The sequence below is a fragment of the Amborella trichopoda genome, chromosome 8 (assembly GCF_054954075.1).
Source record: "Amborella trichopoda isolate Santa Cruz 75 chromosome 8, AtrichopodaSantaCruz75HAP2 v2.0, whole genome shotgun sequence".
Lineage (NCBI taxonomy): Eukaryota > Viridiplantae > Streptophyta > Magnoliopsida > Amborellales > Amborellaceae > Amborella > Amborella trichopoda.
Window position 1 is genome coordinate 20,575,812 of NC_142343.1, and position 17,138 is coordinate 20,592,949.

Consider the following 17,138-nt stretch of genomic DNA (forward strand, 5'->3'; position numbering starts at 1 on the left):
TTAGTTTATTTCAAGTTTGCTTCAGTCTGTAATAATTTGTTAGTTTATTTCAAGTTTTCCTCAGTCTGTAACAGTTTGTAAAAAATTGTTTAAGTCTTTATAAAAGTTAATTGTTTACCGTTGTTCTGATAATACGTGATGTATGTAGCATAAAAATATATCAAACTACTTATAATACATGAGTTGCTATTTATATTACTCCTGTTTCTATAAATATTACTCCTGTATCTATAATAATAGGAGGTTTACTAATCGTTTCCACCCTTGGATGAGATTGAGCGGTCGGCTCTGGTACACTTGCTCTCTGTCTCTTCTTGGAACTGCGACTCTTTTGTATGAAACAACTTTTCAGAGTTCGCGTCTCCCTACTTTTTACCCTGCTCCCACCTCTTTGCGCCTTAAGATAATAGACTCTACTCCGTTTGAGGAATTTGCATAGGTCCGGATTAATTTCGGTTTCCCTTTGGAGTAAAGGCTTTGTTTTTGTCATTTCTTTCCGTGAAGAAATTTGGGAGTTTGGCAATTGAGCAATCAAGTTAGACACAAATAAGTTTCTGCAACGAAGTTGGTGTGAAGGTTCTCTCATGGAGGTTCGCCGTGCCACAGAGAACTCCATCTCTCCTTCTCCCACCTCCTCCAAGCACCCCAAACCTCCTCCCAAGCCTGTTGATAGCAATTCTGTCTCTTTGAGGTCTCTTTCTCTCCCCCCCCTCTCTCTCTCTAAATTGAGATACCCTTCTGATTTTTTTTGGTTTTGTTTTCCTTATGTTGGTTTCTTGGTTTTATTGCAGGCTTCAAAAGGAATTGATGATATTAATGGTGCGTTTCCATTTCCTCTTCATCCTCTTTCAATTGTTGCCCTCCTGAATTATTCGATTATATGTTGTACTTTTGCTTCTCGCTGTCAAGAATTCAAGAATTCATAGTATTTTTTCATCCATCCTGTCATTTTTAATATTTTTTCTGAATTGTTCAAGCCATCACATTCTTATGTTTTCGGTGCATTCCTGTAGTATTGTTTTTGTAGAGTATATTTAATTATTTTTAATTTCGAATTTATGAACTTTATTTCATAAATTGATCCAGTGCCACATATTGTGTTTTATTTGAGCAAGTTTCTCTTTGGGTGTTCATTGGGTTGTGCTTTTTAAAGCTCTAGCAAACTTTGGATGATATATTGAGCGAACATGCTCCTCAACTCCATACTTATTTTTATGCCGTGCTCTCATCTCTCCTATGTTGCTCACTGATATGATGTGGTCAGGCTTCTTTCCTTTTGTTTCTTGTTGACATGAATGGTTGTTTATTTCCTGTTACTAGACTGGATTGTATTTGTGTGATGGATTGAGTTTGATTTCAGGATGTTTAGAAGGTTCAAGCTAAAATCATGTGTTTTTTACTACACTATATAGCAATGTTTTCCTGGATCTATTTATCAGGAATATTCATGCTGTGCATAAAATATTAATGCTATTCTTTCGTTCTTTTGCGCTCTTCCTCTTTCATTCTTTTCTATATCTATCTATACTCATAATTTTAGTTGAATGAGAGTTGCTTGAGCTATACTTTGGAGGGAAAGTGAGGAATATGACTCATTGTGCGTATCATCTTGTAAGGATTTATATTTTGTCCCTTTCATTCTTCATTTGTAACTTATTGCATTTACATGATTCACGCATGGAACTTATGATATATGATGTATAATACCATTGGATTTGAACCAGATGGTAGGGGTGGCATTGGTTCGGGTTCGGCTGGACCCGAACCAAGAACCGAATTCATTCGGGTCCAGGTTTTGGACCCGGACCCGGACCCGACCTGTCGGGTCCAAAAGTTGGACCCATACCCGTACCCGTCGGTTCCCGGGTCTATCCCGTCGGGTCTCGGGTCTGGTCGGGTCCATTGCCACCCTCACTATGAGCTTCCTTTTTTGTAGCTTACAACGGTGAGCAACAGAGAGCTAATTTTTAAGTGGTGGGCGATAAGAGAGAGAGAGAGGGAGAGAGACATTCGAGATCCAGATAGAGAGCCATGTCTCCAAGAAATAGAGAGAGGGAGAATTGCAGAGAGGGAGATGACGATGGGGTTTACCCGTTTGGGGAACTAGGGGAAGACGAAAAGTATTGAAACGATTTTAGGGTTGCGGCTTTGGCCTTTCGGTAAACTAAAAATTCGGGTCCGAGTACCTGCCCGGTCGGGTATAGCAAGTCCTGTATCCGGACCCGGGACTATCAGGGTATCCTTTATTGGACCCGGACCCTACCCGTCTAAAACTTGAACCGATACTCAGACCTGTGTCGGGTATACCCGGTAGGTATGGGTCGGGTCCGGGTCCATTGCCACCCTACCTAATGTCTTTTGCATAGTTCTAGGTCCTCGCACCAGGAAAAATATTCATGTTCTAGAAACTGTCCATGTTGAAATGTTAGGTATCTTGTTCCTCGGAAGGTGGGAACCACTCCCTCTGTTCTGTCCTAGTCCCTAGTCCCTCACGTTCTTGGTTCATCATCCCATGTCTGAGGATGCTACTATATATACAATTGTTTTTCTTTTGTCGTTGTAACCAAATCTTGATATTAAAATTCGCAGAGCTGTAGGACCGTGGTTTTCAAGTGATGCATAAATGGAGTTGATCATGCCCAAAATAGTTATATCATTAGTACAGACTTCAACAATTCCGCCAATCATACATTTGTGCGATGAAATAAATTTTGTTCTTTCTTGCATGAAAGGATAGGATACACTTCATAGGATGTGCACTTCCTACATAGTTATGGTTATATGACAAAATTTATGTGCTAGTTAATATTAAAGAATTAGACATCTTACACGATTCTACTTTTAGTTTAATATATATGAGGTATTACATATCACCCAGCTCTAATTCTATGCACAATATCTTCCTCAATTTCTCATTCTCTTGGATTATAGGCCCAATATATCAAAAAATCTCTTTTAGGTATTTCTTGGTCATCAATCTTTACTTCCTTATTTCTACTCCTATTATTACCAACTTGCATTCCATATATTTTGTCTTATTCAGGTTAAATTTAAAACCTTTAAATTCTAGAGAATCCCTCCAATGCTCTAACTTTGCGTTGACACCGCCTCTAGTCTCATCAATCAAAACTATATAAAAAAAAAAGAGTAAGTAAAAGTGGTATGTCAGTAGGGATTTGGCCCCTACCATTTGATGAGAATGGATTTAGAGACCTCACCATGGGGCTCGGCAATACTATCACCAAAGCCCCAGGCCATAATCAAAGGGTAAAGTCAATAGGGATTTGGGCCCCTATCCTTTGGTGAGAATGGAGTCAAAGACCTCATCATGAGGCATCAAAACTATATCATCTGTGAACAACATGCACAACAGATTCCGAAGTGTCCCACTGCTTAGGGACCCTCGGTTTTAAAAATCCATGTACTGACTCTTCTTAATAAAATACAGTTAACCTCTATCAAAAAAAAAAAAAACATGCACTACAGTAGATGTTTAGTTAACTTATCCATAACGAAAACAAAGAGATATTGGCTCAACTCTAACCCCTGCTGTAGGCCGATGTAGGCCTACTGTCACTGAAATTTCACTTGTCTCCCCACTAGTTGTCCTCACACTTGTTAGTTCTCCCTAGTACATATCTCATTATTTTTTCATATTCATTTCCTCAAAATATGACAAACCCCATAATGCCCTCTTACTCCAATTTACTATATTTCTCCACTATTTATTTCATATTAGTATGTCTTTTTCAACTATTTCATATAAGTAGGTCCCTGTGGCTCCTAAATGCTTTTGCCCATATTGCTCCTAATGTCACCAATTGACCTTCCCTTATTCCTTCCTGAACCTTTTGTGTTTGAAGTATATCTTTTTGTTCACAAATTGTCCTTTTGAGAGTGTGAGATCTCCAAATTAACATTAAAAAGAAATAAAAATGATCCTATGCACATGGAGGAACCTCACCTATTTGCCGGTGTTGCTCATACATTTTTACTTGACATTTTGTGATACACGACCCAGATGTCTATCTACCTGAAAGTTCTTAACATTGGGACTGTCTTTTCCGTGGATGGTCCATGCAAGCACCAGGGGGTCAGTTTACCTCTTAAATACTGCTATCAGATGTGTTGTCCAGATGTTCAGGCTTATGGAAGGCACATAAACCTTTGTTTTGTAACTGGTCTGAATTATCCAATGGTATCTAGGGATTTGGCATAATAGAACCAGATTCTTGAGCATCAATGTCTAGACGTTCAGGTGCATATTGGACTCATATCGGAAAACCTTCTAATGAGAGCACCCCTCTTTTTGTGGTTTGGCACTAATAAATTGGATCATCTGTGTAGGCCTTCAAATCTATACAATATACCTCCCTCTAATAGTAATACCTCTGAGTTGGCATCATGTGGGCAGAGATTGATCCTGATTACCTAAAATAAGTTTCCCATATAAAATAAGTTCCTGATATTATGCAACTGTGGGGTTCTAATGTTGAACACAGAGAACACACAAATATATGTAGGAGAAAATCAAATGGTAACATTCACATCAATCACATATCCAGAGACAGAATCGATGATAACAGTGGGATGATGGGGGTGTATGCAAAACAACCTCCCACGCTTCCAAGTTCTTAAAGTTCTAAAGTAAAGATCTGGATGAATGGAATTCCACCAGACTCCTCATTTTAACCCTAAAGCCCTTTGACAATAGAAATTTGAAATTCCCATTTTACCCCTAACCATTGAGGAAAAAACTGAGAGCTAAATAAATAGTTGTGACCTTTGATTAGTGGACCAAATCAATCCACTGTAAAAGGAAAAAGTAATCAGTATGAGGAGAATTAAAATGTCATCTTGGATTGACCATCGGTGGTTCACGAGCTGACTGCAAATTGGGCTGCATTATCCTCCCCGGTTGAAAATAACTCGCTTTTCTACTATTTTGCTCAACTCGTGATCAGAAATACATGCACTTTCCGAGGATTGGCAATCTTTCCACTGGACGAGTTAATGATTAGGAGATGTTGCCAGTTTTGATAGTTTGCACTTCTAATTTTTGTTGAACTTCCACCACCTTTTACTTGGGAATTTGTCTCTTTACTTTAGCAATCAGTGTGCTGGGCTATTATCCATTTGCTAATATTCCAACAAATTAGAAACATTGAACACTGGTGTGATGTCCAAATGGCTGGGCAACACTATCTCATAAACATTAATATTTATACACTTGAATAGTGGACAAGGACCAATCTTCTGAAGTTTATCACAAGTGCCTGTTGGCAACCACTCTTGTATCAATATACAACCACTAATGTGTCAAATATACAACCACTCTTGTATCAAATATACAACCACTATTGTATCAAATATACAACCACTCTTATCAAATTAGCAACATTGAACCGGTGCGATGTCCAAATGGCTGGGCAACTCTATCTCATAAACATTATTATTTATACACTTGAATCGTGGACAAGGACCAATCTTATGAGGTTTATCACAAGTGCCTGTTGGCAACCACTCTGTATCAAATATATCATAACAAGATCACCTTCTTGAAATATTTGTCTTCGATGCTCATTTGCTTGAGCCTCATATTCATCATTATTAGCTTGCAGCTGGTGTGGCACTTGTGACTTGAATTCCTGAACACCTTTAAGCCATTGCTTCTTGATTGTCACATATTTGGGCATATAGACTGGTAATGAACTAAGTCAACAACATGTGTTGGGTGTCACCTAGACACCACCGCAAATGGCAAATGTTTTGTGGTTCTGTTCAGTACTCGAATTCATCCTATGGATGAGCTGATAGTATTAGGAGAGGTCACTCAACTTTTCTTTAAATATAGATTGGCAATATTGGTGGCATACATAGCTATCCTCTGTTTAGCAAAACCATAGTTACCGGGATCTCCTCCCTTGCTTGGCGATTCCTTGCAGAACCTTGATTCTCTCGATCCCGGAGCAGATCTCGTCTAAAACTCAATTTAGTATTTTCGGGATCTCGCTCCATCTTATAAGGGAACAAGTTCCTTACAATTTAATTTTGCGTTTTTGAACATTGCAGGATCTAGTTCCCTAGTCTTATGGTTTGCGCTCCAGAGTGCATTGGGATCCGGATTCCAAAATAACGGAGCACAAGCATTGCCATATATGGCATCCAGATCCCACAAATACGATATCGTTTTAAAGTTCCTTATTTATTTCATAGAAGGGCTAAGCCTACATGTTATTGTTTAACAATGCCGGGAGCTACATTTTAGAGCCACGGATCCTTATTACTACATGAGGAACTCGTGTTCTAAGAAAATGGAGCTCACACCTATAAAAGTTATTCCTCTTTCCATAATACTTTGGATCACTTTTAGTAATGCGTTCCCCGAGTTAAGAAACTAAAAAAATGCCTTTGGGAACTTTGCTTCTTACATATAGAATCTCGCACTTTTATATATTAATTCTCGATCCTATGTAATAAAGGACTTGGATCCCCAACACACATGGACCTCAATCCTAACCTTTGAGGCTGTACAGGCATCAATCCCTAATACAGGGATCTTCAGTATAGCTTCGATCCGTCGATCCCACCCTCGATCCCTGAATAGTTCCCGTTCCCGTACCCATCAACTCTGAGCAAAACATACCTATTTTGAGAATCTATCAACAATAAGAAAAATGGAGTCCATGCTTCTCTGAGTACATGGAAGACCCAAAAGGAAATTCACACCAACATCTTTTCAGGCAGAAGGTACATGAAGTGGCATGTACAATCCATAGTTGTCAGAATGCTCCTTGGATACTTGGCGTATTGCTGCAATGTTGAACATATTTAGCAAATAATGCACATCAAATGATGCCAAAATACTTCACTTCAAGTAATTCCATGGTCTTATCTCTCCCGTAGCGACCTGAGTCCTCCCCTGTGTAATTCTGAAGTTAATTTTCACAAAGAAAACCTTCTGAGATACGAAAGTGAGCCCCTCGAAATGAATAACCTTCATATATCATGTACTCATACAAAAAGCTGAAATATAAGAGATCTTTAGGGGCTAGCATGAGCTGTGTGGTGTGTCCTCAGGGGCTACCTCAAAAGATATTGCAAATAGCCTAAGGGGTGGGGTACTTGGTCCATTCCGACGAGGGACACTCTCCAATAGTAGCTTCAATACCACAGGGGATGCGAAGAGTGGGAAGCTATTGTATTCGCTACTCATTTAGTGAAAACAATTGGTGAGTAGTATGTAGTCCAAGTAGTAACTGACGATGCAAAAAACTATGTCAACACAGGAAAAAATGTGAAGCGGATATGGAGTTCTTATACAAACCATTGCATCGGCATGGATGCCTGAAGTGATTGATGACCTGAAATATGTGAAAGAATATGTTGACTAGGGGAAGGCTATCACTACATTGGTATTCAACCACTTGCGGGTTCTAGCTTTGATGGGTGGTTCATATGGGGGAGTGCATTGATTAGGTTAGGTATAACACAATTTTCTTCCTTGTTATTGTCCATTGATTCAATATTGAGGTCACAACCAGTGCATGTAAAGATGGTTGCCTTACAACATTAGGTAAATGCCCATCTCAAGGACCCCAGCTGCAAGGAAAGTTCATGAGATAATCAATAGCAGGAAAATCTAGGATTGGCGTGAGCAGATTGTAGCAACTATAATTCATCGAGTGGGATTTTTTAGGATGCACTCTGATATGAAGCTTATTACAGGGTTTTTATATGAACCAATTGATCCAGCAAAGCATGACATTAAAGCCACTTGTACATTTTATTACAAGGATGGGAGATGGTGACTGATGGAATAACTTGTGGCACTGAACAGTACAGGCAGCAGCGAAATGGTTTTGATATTTAAACATTTATAGTCATAGGCATTTGGATTTCGGAATTTTGATTATGGCTTATGATTTGATGAGGTTTCATGTAATTAACCATGGGATCTTTTATTAAATGTATGCATTGCCTAGATTTATTCTTTAAACATTCTTCTATGCTTTGGGACTTGCAACTCACCCCAAGATAATGGTGGGGTTGAAATATTGCTTAGGGGGATTTGAGTAAGATAAAGGAAGCAGATTGAAGCTTTGAAGGAGGCAACAAATGATTTTTTTATAATAAATTTTTTATGAAGAGGTTTCCCTTACTTGAGGCATTTATGAGTTATGCAAGCCATATTGTAAGCCACTAAATATTGGTTTTTGCCTCTGCTTTCTCTCTATGTGGATGCACAAGAGAATTTCATAACTAACCTTGATAAGAAATCTCTCATTGACCTGGATCTAGGTTGGCTTTGAAGCTCCTATGAACTTTTAAAGTCTTTTGTTGTCATTTGACACCCTTCTTATGAGTTCCCTCTTTTTGCTTTTGGCAATGTGATCAACGTGTTCAGATTCCAATGAGAAACAAGTCAGCTTGATAGTCAAGGTGGTCTAGAGGATTACATATTTCTTCAGGATCCAACTGTAGAGTGGTTGGTGGAAGTTGGGGGAGCCACAGTCAAATTACAACAAACTAATATGTTAGGGACAGAGTATACGAGAGATCAAGATATAGAAAGAGCAAGAGAGAGATATGTGTGTGTGTGATAGATAGATAGATAGCTAGATAGATAGATATATATATATATATATATATATATAGAGAGAGAGAGAGAGAGAGAGAGAGTCATGTGAGTAGGAAGAAGGAGAGTCACGGTCTCGTCACCTAAGACCCCCATGCCTCACTTACATACTTTTATATTAATACTAAAAGGTCCGAAGTACAAAACTGCCCTTAAGGTAAGAAAACAAATAAGAACTCGAATACAAGAGAAAATAAATAAGAAGTTAGTTATTCACAACTCTCCCCTCAAGCTAGTGCAGAGATATCTGTCATACCCAACTTGCTTAAGATCATTTGTAGTTGAGGTTTCCCAACAGCCTGGGTAAGAATGTCTGTTAATTGGTCTTCTGTGTCAACATATGGAAGACAAATTTCCTTGGTAGCAACCTTTCTTGAATAAAATGCCAATCTACTTCTATATGCTTAGTACTATCATGCTGAATCGGATCATGAGCTATGCTAATTGTGGCCTTGTTATCACAATGCGAGGAATTGACCCTTTCATGGGAAAACCAAGTTAAGGACTTTTAGTCATGGCAATTCACATGGACCATGAGCATAAATAACTCTGTCATGGCTGGTCCTAAAACGGTCATGCTAGTCCCAAGCGTGGATAAGGGATGAGGGTTGTGTTAGGTAGGGTAGCTAGCATAAAATTTTGCCACTTTTTTCATAAATCTTGAACCTATGGCGGAATATGATTCGTGTAGCCGAAACCAAATAATTGGGATAAGACTCGGATGATGATGATGAATTCTCATGGACCATGAGCCATGGATCTATATGCAGCTTCTGCACTTGATCTTGCTACAATTAACTGCTTTTTACCCTCTTAGTTATAAGTTTCCCTCCAACAAAACTGCGATACCTTGATGTCAATCTTCGATCTATAATAGAACCAGCCTAGTCTGCAATTGTAGAGGCCTCAACTCATAAGTGACCATGATTAGTAAACAATAGTCCTCTTCCCAGTGGTGATTTTGGATACTGGGGAACTTTGACAACAACCTCAAGGTGGACAGTTCATTGAGAATGCGTAAGCTGACTGATCACACTCAGAACGTATGTAATGTCTGGGCGTGTAAGTTAAGGTATATAAGTTGATCCAGGAATCTCTAAAACATACCCTTGGTCATCAAGCTTGTGATTTTGTCTTATAGGTGTGTCAGCTGGTTTAGTCCCAAGCTTTCCTCTTTCCTTAAGGAGGTCCAATATGTACTTCCTTAAGGAGGTCCAATATGATTTCAAGTTCTCTCATTAGAAAATTCTTAAGTTGTTGAATTTCCTTAGGACATTTACATATTACAAAAATGTCATCCACATATACAATTAGGTCAGTGGTCATGGTCTTGGTATGTTTGATGAGTAAGGTATAGTCAGCTTGATTGTTTGAACATCACTTAACCTCTCAAACCAAGCTTGAGGAGGCTACTTTAGTCCTTAGATGGCCTTTCTGTCTACATACTTTTCCTTCAAATCCAAGGGCATGAAATCTAGGTGGAGTTACCATGTACACTTCTTGTAATTCCCCATAAAAGGATGCATCTTTGACATCCAATTGATGCAAAGGCTACTGCAAGTTAGCTCCCAAAGACAAAAGTACCCCAAGGGAATTCATCTTAGCCTTAAGGGCAAATGTTTCTTGGTAGTTTGTTCCATTGGTTTGAGTAAACTGCTTGGCAACTAATCTCTCCTTGTATCTGTGAAAGGACCATCAATGTTGTGCTTCATAGAGTAGACCCATTTGTAGCTGACTAACTTCTTCCCTTCGAGAGGGTTTGCTAGTTGCCAAGTGTACCCCATTCTTAAGTGATACCGTCATCTCTCCTCACACATAGTCTCCTTCCACCTGGGATGAGCTGAAGCCTTTGCATTACTAGAAGGAATAGAAGCAAAAGACAGAGAGGATAAAAAAGCATAGTGGGAAGGAGACAATGACTCGTATCATCATCATCATCATCATCATTTTAGCCTTTCCCCAATTAATTGGGATTGGCTACATGAATCCTGGTTCTCCATATCAGGATCCATGATGGGTTTTGGTAAAATTTTATGTTGGCTGCCTACCTAACACAACCATGCCCCTTTACCTAGGCGTGGGATGGGTTAAGGGAAAGTTTAAGGTCATCACCCTTCTTAGACCATAAGGACTCATAAGAAACAAAATTGCTAATTGAGTAAGTAGCTGCATTTACCTTTCCGTAAAAATTGCTAATTGAGCAAGTAGCTGCATTTACCTTTCCGTACAACAATGGGGTGATCCTATTGTAAAGAGATTGTGCATAATCAGGAGGAAGGAACTGCTGTAGTATCTTTTCCCATTCAATGTTAGCTTTCCCATTCACAATCTTATCTCTTGGTCCATACTTCTGTATGGCTAATTGATCTTGGATAGGGAATTGTAGCCCAACCTTGAACCCTTTGCTGCTCAGATGCATTCAACTCCACTTGGCTAGAAAGTTGGAGATATTATTTTGTGTAACTTTGTGCATAATCAGGAGGAAGGAACTGCTGTAGTAAACATTCTTCATCTTTTTCCATGTTCAATGTTAGCTTTCCCATTCACATCTTATGTCTTGTTCTTGATCCCACTTCCCACCCGCAAGTAACATAGCTTTTGATGGTCACCACCTTCACTTATTCTTTCATTTGCAAAATCTTTCCAATGAAAAAATATTTCTACAGAAGCCAACCGATCTAGGAATTCATCGAGGTGTTGTCACCTGTGAATTTTTGAAAATCTCTACTTTGATGCCATATTCATTCTATTGGTCACTATACACAGTTTGTGAACCTTGATTATCATTCTCTCTCCCCGGAAGTGGATTCACATCTGGTTCTTGCTCATCGTTAAATCATCATCTTGTTCTTTACCATTCCCTGGCATCTATCGCTGCATTACAACTTGAATCAGTTGATCTGGCCATTGGGTGAATTTTTGGAATGCAACCTCCCAATCCATAGTTCCCGAGCATCAGTCTTCCTCGACCTGGAGCTGCTATCAAGATATAGCCCTTTGATCGGACTGCTTTGATACCATATAATGTTGGCAAAAATAGAGAATGCAGAAAGTTATATATAGGAGAAAACAAACAGCAACCCACATACCAATCAAATAGCTAGAGAGAGAAATCAACGGTAACAATTGGAAAGATGGGGTGCATGCAGCACAAGCCTCCCAAGCTTTCAAGTTCTTGAAGTTCTAAAATTTAAACAAAGATCGAAAAATGAAAATCCAGGAAACTCCTCACTATAATCCTCAAAGTTTTAAACCTTAATGACAATAAAAATTTGAAATTGCCATTCTATCCCAATCTATTGAGAAAAAAAAGGCACTGAAGGAGTAGTAGCTTTTGATCCATGGTCGGATAGACATGCTGTAAAAGGCGAAACTCATCAGTGTAAGGTGGAGAGTCAATATACTACCTTGGCATGACCATCTGCATGGTCACGCATTTGCCCAAGGTTGGCTGTAAATTAGGCTACTTAGGTTAGGGGGATCTTCAATGTTTTCCATAGTTACAAATTTTCTGGTCAGTATACAATAGCGTTGCAATCTTCATCAGGTGTAATAATGTTATTATTCTTCAAATCTAATATTCTGGAGCCGTTCCTAAATTGTACGACTCATATTAATATGATTTACTTTACTGTGCCAGCACACCCTAAGAAATTTAATTGTTTTAAATCCACTTAATCATGCCAGACTGCAATTTCCATGCACATGGAAACATGAAATGAGATAAAGAATTTGGATGTATCATGATAAGGTTTTATATGCATGTTCAAAGATCAAGGAGGGCAAAGGCATGTCCATAAGCGATCCTAACCAAGTATGATATATAGCTTTAAGAGCTCATGAACGTAATGCTCTGAAGAGGTGTTAGATGGAAAATAAATATTTGATTATTCATTATATCAGTGGACCGTCAGCTTAACTCAATGTAGCAATAGGTGGAAAGAATAGGGGCTTCTAACCAATTGGACATATTCTCTGTGTCCCCAAAATGTTAGAATTCTGCAATCAATGGACCATGCTAGTTATTAGTCATTGGGTCTGTTCTTAGTGGGTTGTTAGTTCATATCCCAGGGACTCCGGTTTATCATGTTAGATGTAGTATTTGCTATACATGCTGTGCATGATAAATTGCTCGAATTGGTGTTCTAAAGACGGCTTAATTGCTAAATGAGAGGTTATCACTTAAGGTAGGTAAGGAATGTGATCAGATTGTCCTGCTTCTTATATGTATGGGATAACTTGTAAATGTGCCTTTTCATATTTCATCTTGCATGTAAAGCCATGTGTGAGTTGTCTGGCTTTCCAAGTTCACAGTCCCCATGTATAATCAATCATACAGTGTCCGGAACCATTGCCATTCTTTTGGAGCAATGGGGTTTCTGACGGGTGTTTGGTGGACTGCATATTTGCTGGAGAATTCAGGCCTATTCATTATGCTTTGAATTTGTAAAATTTTATCCTCATTTGCTGCATGAAGTTTTAACTTTCATGGTTTTGTCAGTTGCCTTGTCCTTGTTTCAAATGTACTATGATCTTGGGAGACCGACCCATGAAACCAAATGCGCGCTTGATTTTCGTTTGTACAATATCTTGTTATTGTACTGAATCTTGACAAGGGAACGTTCTTTCTACAACTATGTAAATTTTGCTTTGCAGTTTTAGCATGATATTTGCCAGAAATTACTTGGGAAACTGGCCTGGATTGGGCTAACGGAAGTCATTGAAATTAGAGTTCCTATTCTGAATGATATGAAATTTCTGACTTGAGATGCTGATGGGAATTTTGAAGCCTTGCGTATTTATGTTGCTTACTTATTGCAGATGAGTGGAGATGTTGGAATATCAGCATTTCCTGAAGGCGAGAACATTTTCTCTTGGATTGGTACCATCAAGGGTGGCAATGGGACTTGCTATCAAGGATTATCTTACAAGCTCTCTTTGCGTTTTCCACTAGACTACCCCTTTAAGCCACCGCTGGTTAAGTTTGAGACAATGTGTTTTCATCCAAATGTGGACCAGTATGGCAACATATGTTTGGACATTTTCCAGGTACCTGATTTTGAATAACCACGTGTCGACCATCTCAGATGACCCAATTTATTTAAGGACACGGTTTCTATGCGGCCAGCCTGCATATTGTAGAAATGCGGGCTTGGCAACAAATATATTTTTTAAATATAGCTTGATCCTAATTTTTAGAGAATATATAATCTTTCACATGGAGATCATGAATATGAAAAAAAGAAAATAATAATTATATTAAAAAAACATTTGGACCGTTAGTTACTCTTATTTTTAGATGGACCACCTATTTGCATCCATCTTAAGAAGGATGCTTTATGCCTTTGGACCGCATACTGTAGAAATGCTGTCCAGTCCGCATGAAACAATTTTCCTTTATTTAATGATCTCGCAAATGCTATAGAGTTTGTCTCATACATGTTTCTCTTTCCTCTCTCTTTAACAGGACAAGTGGTCTTCGGCTTATGATTGCAGAACCATTCTTTTGTCAATCCAGAGCCTTCTGGGAGGTCTGTTAGACATGCCTTATGCTCACAATATCCACCCTCTTACTCGTTTGTACAGCATTTTCTTTGTGGGCCTTATCTCATTTTATGTCATTTCGTGAGTTTGGTTGTTGAATAACAGAACCAAATACGGAGAGTCCCCTCAACAGCTATGCCGCTGGACTGTGGAGCAATCAAGAGGGTGGGTTATGGCCTCTATGTTTGTGTATTGTTGAATAGGACGGATGGGGATGGCCAAAGCACATCCAGTTAGCTATAATTCTGTTTTTTATAGTAGATGTTCTAGTAGAAAGTAAGGAATAGTTGGTGACCATCGGACCCTTCTGACCTTGAAATTTGTGTAGAGGCAATTGAAATTCTTACCACAAAGTAGCCTCAAATCAATGTTGGGCAGGAAAACGATTGTTGACCCTACCTATATATTCTTTAGGAAAATTTTACTAGATCACTCCCTTTATTTGTTTAAACCTATATACCGTTGGCTACTGAATTTCTTCTGTTTTTGTAGAGTACAAGAGAGTGGTGCACAAGCAGTATATTGCTGAAGGAGGAATCATTGAAACCTGAATTGCGAGTCTCTCTCTCTATCTCTCTCTCATTGCACGTATTTTCATCCTTGTATGCTGAGCCTGCGGTAAACATATTTTCTCATCTATGGCGAAGCTCATGTATAATCTGGTACATTGCCTGAACTCTCTTGGAGCTCCACTTGCAGAACACTGAATATTGAGGCCAACGTTTGGACTTGAAACTCCATTATTGTTATACACTGGAGTGTCATTTGTTATCAATGACCGTTGCTTGAATCTTGACGTTCCATTCTGGGATGTTTGGTACTTGGCAATTAACCTGTTGAATCTTGACGTTCCATTCTGGGATAACAAAATTGCGTCATTTTCATTGAAGTATAGTCTAGGATAGGAATCTGATAACGTGTTGTAATTCAATTTCCATTAACAACATTTGTGCCCTCCCCAACAACATTCGTGCCCTCAGGTACGGGATTTGCATTCCGCCCACCCACTGAACCAAGAAAATTATTCAGCAATGGAGGGATCATTCGACTGCACATCCTTTTACCAAAATCTTGAATAATTCTCTAAAATTGGGAAATGTTCTGAAAGGGTTGCTGACCGTTTATCTGCTTTGGTGGAGGCAGATCTTGGGTTAATTTGAAGGATCTTGGGTTTGGTGCAACCCTAGACCCTGAAACTTGAGCTAGAAAAACAATTATACCAAGGCCAATAACAATAACTATTACTATTGAACATCACAGAAACGACGACAACAGGTGCAACTCAAAATAAATTTAACAAACAACATCCGCTAGAACAATTACAGAATACCTTAAAGTGATATCTATAGTGATACGAGCTTAGGGTTTGGATCATGATATCTTGAGTTCTATTCTTTCCGTGGAGGTGTTGAACTTCTTTCTTGTTAAACTAACTATAAAACACAAAATTTAATGTGAAAAAATTAGCACCACCAATAAGAACACGGCGATCAAAATTAGCAGCAAGAATGACAGCAACACTATGCATTTACGCTAGTAGCAAGAATGAGCAACACTAATGCATTGACGCTAGGAACAGTTACAAACTGTTTTTGACGCTAATAACAATTAAAACATTAAAAAGGGTGATTAACGGAAATATGGGAGCAACTACCAGTAATATTAACGGAAGCAACTGCCTTTTGGGGTCAGGTTAACAAAAGTAACATCATGAACATTAAATAAAGGGTGAGGTTTGCATTTAAACAATCCAATTAAGGGGCACCTCTAAACTTTATCATAAATATAAGTTTGATATAAATTTTTTTCAAATGGACGGTTCAGATAATGTGCTGCAAGAGACTATTTTTTGGACCCGAAATATTTTTTTCTTTTCATATTCATGCATCTCGATGTCGAGATGATCAATGAGAGGGTTTTCCAACATCCAAACAACCTTTTATAATGGATTTTTTAGGTACACCTTTAATTATACATTTTAAGGTTGCAACCTTATACAAACTTTTTCCTTTTCCTTAAATAAAACAGGAACAGCAGCTAAACCAGAAGCAAAAATCGACACTACCATATTAACAATCGAATCTTGAAAAGAAGTACAAGTGCCAGAAGGTCGAGCCAAAATCGAATGCTTCATAGCACCAAAAAGTTGAATGTCAAAAGAAGTAAATAAAAACATTAGGAATTACCAAGGGCAAAGTTATAATTATCTAAGTTTTTATATAGTTTAGATATATTAACAAAAAGGCTAAAATGTACTGAATTCGTCTTTTTATGTTCCCCTTTATCCAACCATCTATTTTTTAATGGAGGGTTAAGATTGTCCCAATCACAATGTCACGTCTTTATACTGTTTTATTTTTAATTTTTTTTTCTATGAACTGTTTTGACATCAAATTTGGACGTCCATTCCTATACTAAACTCGCACTAACGAAAAATATAAAAAAAATATTTTCAATAAATAAAATGACCAAAATACCCCTGAAAGTTTAAAGGGGTATTTTGGTCATTAGTTTTTATCGAAAATTTATTGTTAATATTTTTTATAGGGGTGCCCCAATGAGAAGATAGCACGTACCAAATTTTATATTCAAAAAGTTTTTATTAGAAAAACTAAAAATAAATTACTTTGAGACATCGGATCTAAGATCAAACGGTGAGTGGCTCTCTCGATAAAAAATGGACGGCTGGATAGTAGGGGAAACATAGAACTTCTACGTTGTAGGGGGAACGTAGAAAGCTTTTCCAAAGTATAATATCTGAATAACAATTGTTTCATGTGGGCTGGACTGCATTTCTACAATATGCGGTCTAGAGGTAAAAAGCATCCATCTTAAAGATGGATGCAATAGGAAGTCCATCTAAAAACAATTGGAAATAACAATTCAAATGTTTTCTTAATACAATTATTATTTCCAGTTTTCATTTTTTTTTTTTTTTCATTTTCATGATCTCCAT

The 17,138-nt window shown here is 38.2% G+C and overlaps 1 protein-coding gene across 1 annotated transcript; it reads left to right on the forward strand.

Moving 5' to 3' along the window:
- Positions 1 to 510: 510 nt before the first annotated feature.
- LOC18440385 (uncharacterized) lies at positions 511 to 15,052 on the forward strand. Its single transcript, XM_006850532.4, has 6 exons — positions 511 to 691; positions 792 to 819; positions 13,460 to 13,687; positions 14,106 to 14,169; positions 14,288 to 14,347; positions 14,675 to 15,052. Exons 1-6 carry the CDS (start codon positions 585 to 587, stop codon positions 14,731 to 14,733), a joined length of 546 nt encoding a protein of 181 aa, XP_006850595.1. The 5' UTR covers positions 511 to 584; the 3' UTR covers positions 14,734 to 15,052.
- The last annotated feature ends 2,086 nt before the right edge of the window (positions 15,053 to 17,138 follow it).

Coding starts and splice junctions, on each gene's coding strand:
- LOC18440385 (XM_006850532.4), top strand. CDS start 585: ATGGAGGTTCGCCGTGCCACAGAGAACTCCATCTCTCCTTCTCCCACC. Junction 820..13,459: donor AGGAATTGATGATATTAATG/GTGCGTTTCCAT, acceptor TACTTATTGCAG/ATGAGTGGAGATGTTGGAAT. Junction 13,688..14,105: donor TATGTTTGGACATTTTCCAG/GTACCTGATTTT, acceptor TCTCTTTAACAG/GACAAGTGGTCTTCGGCTTA.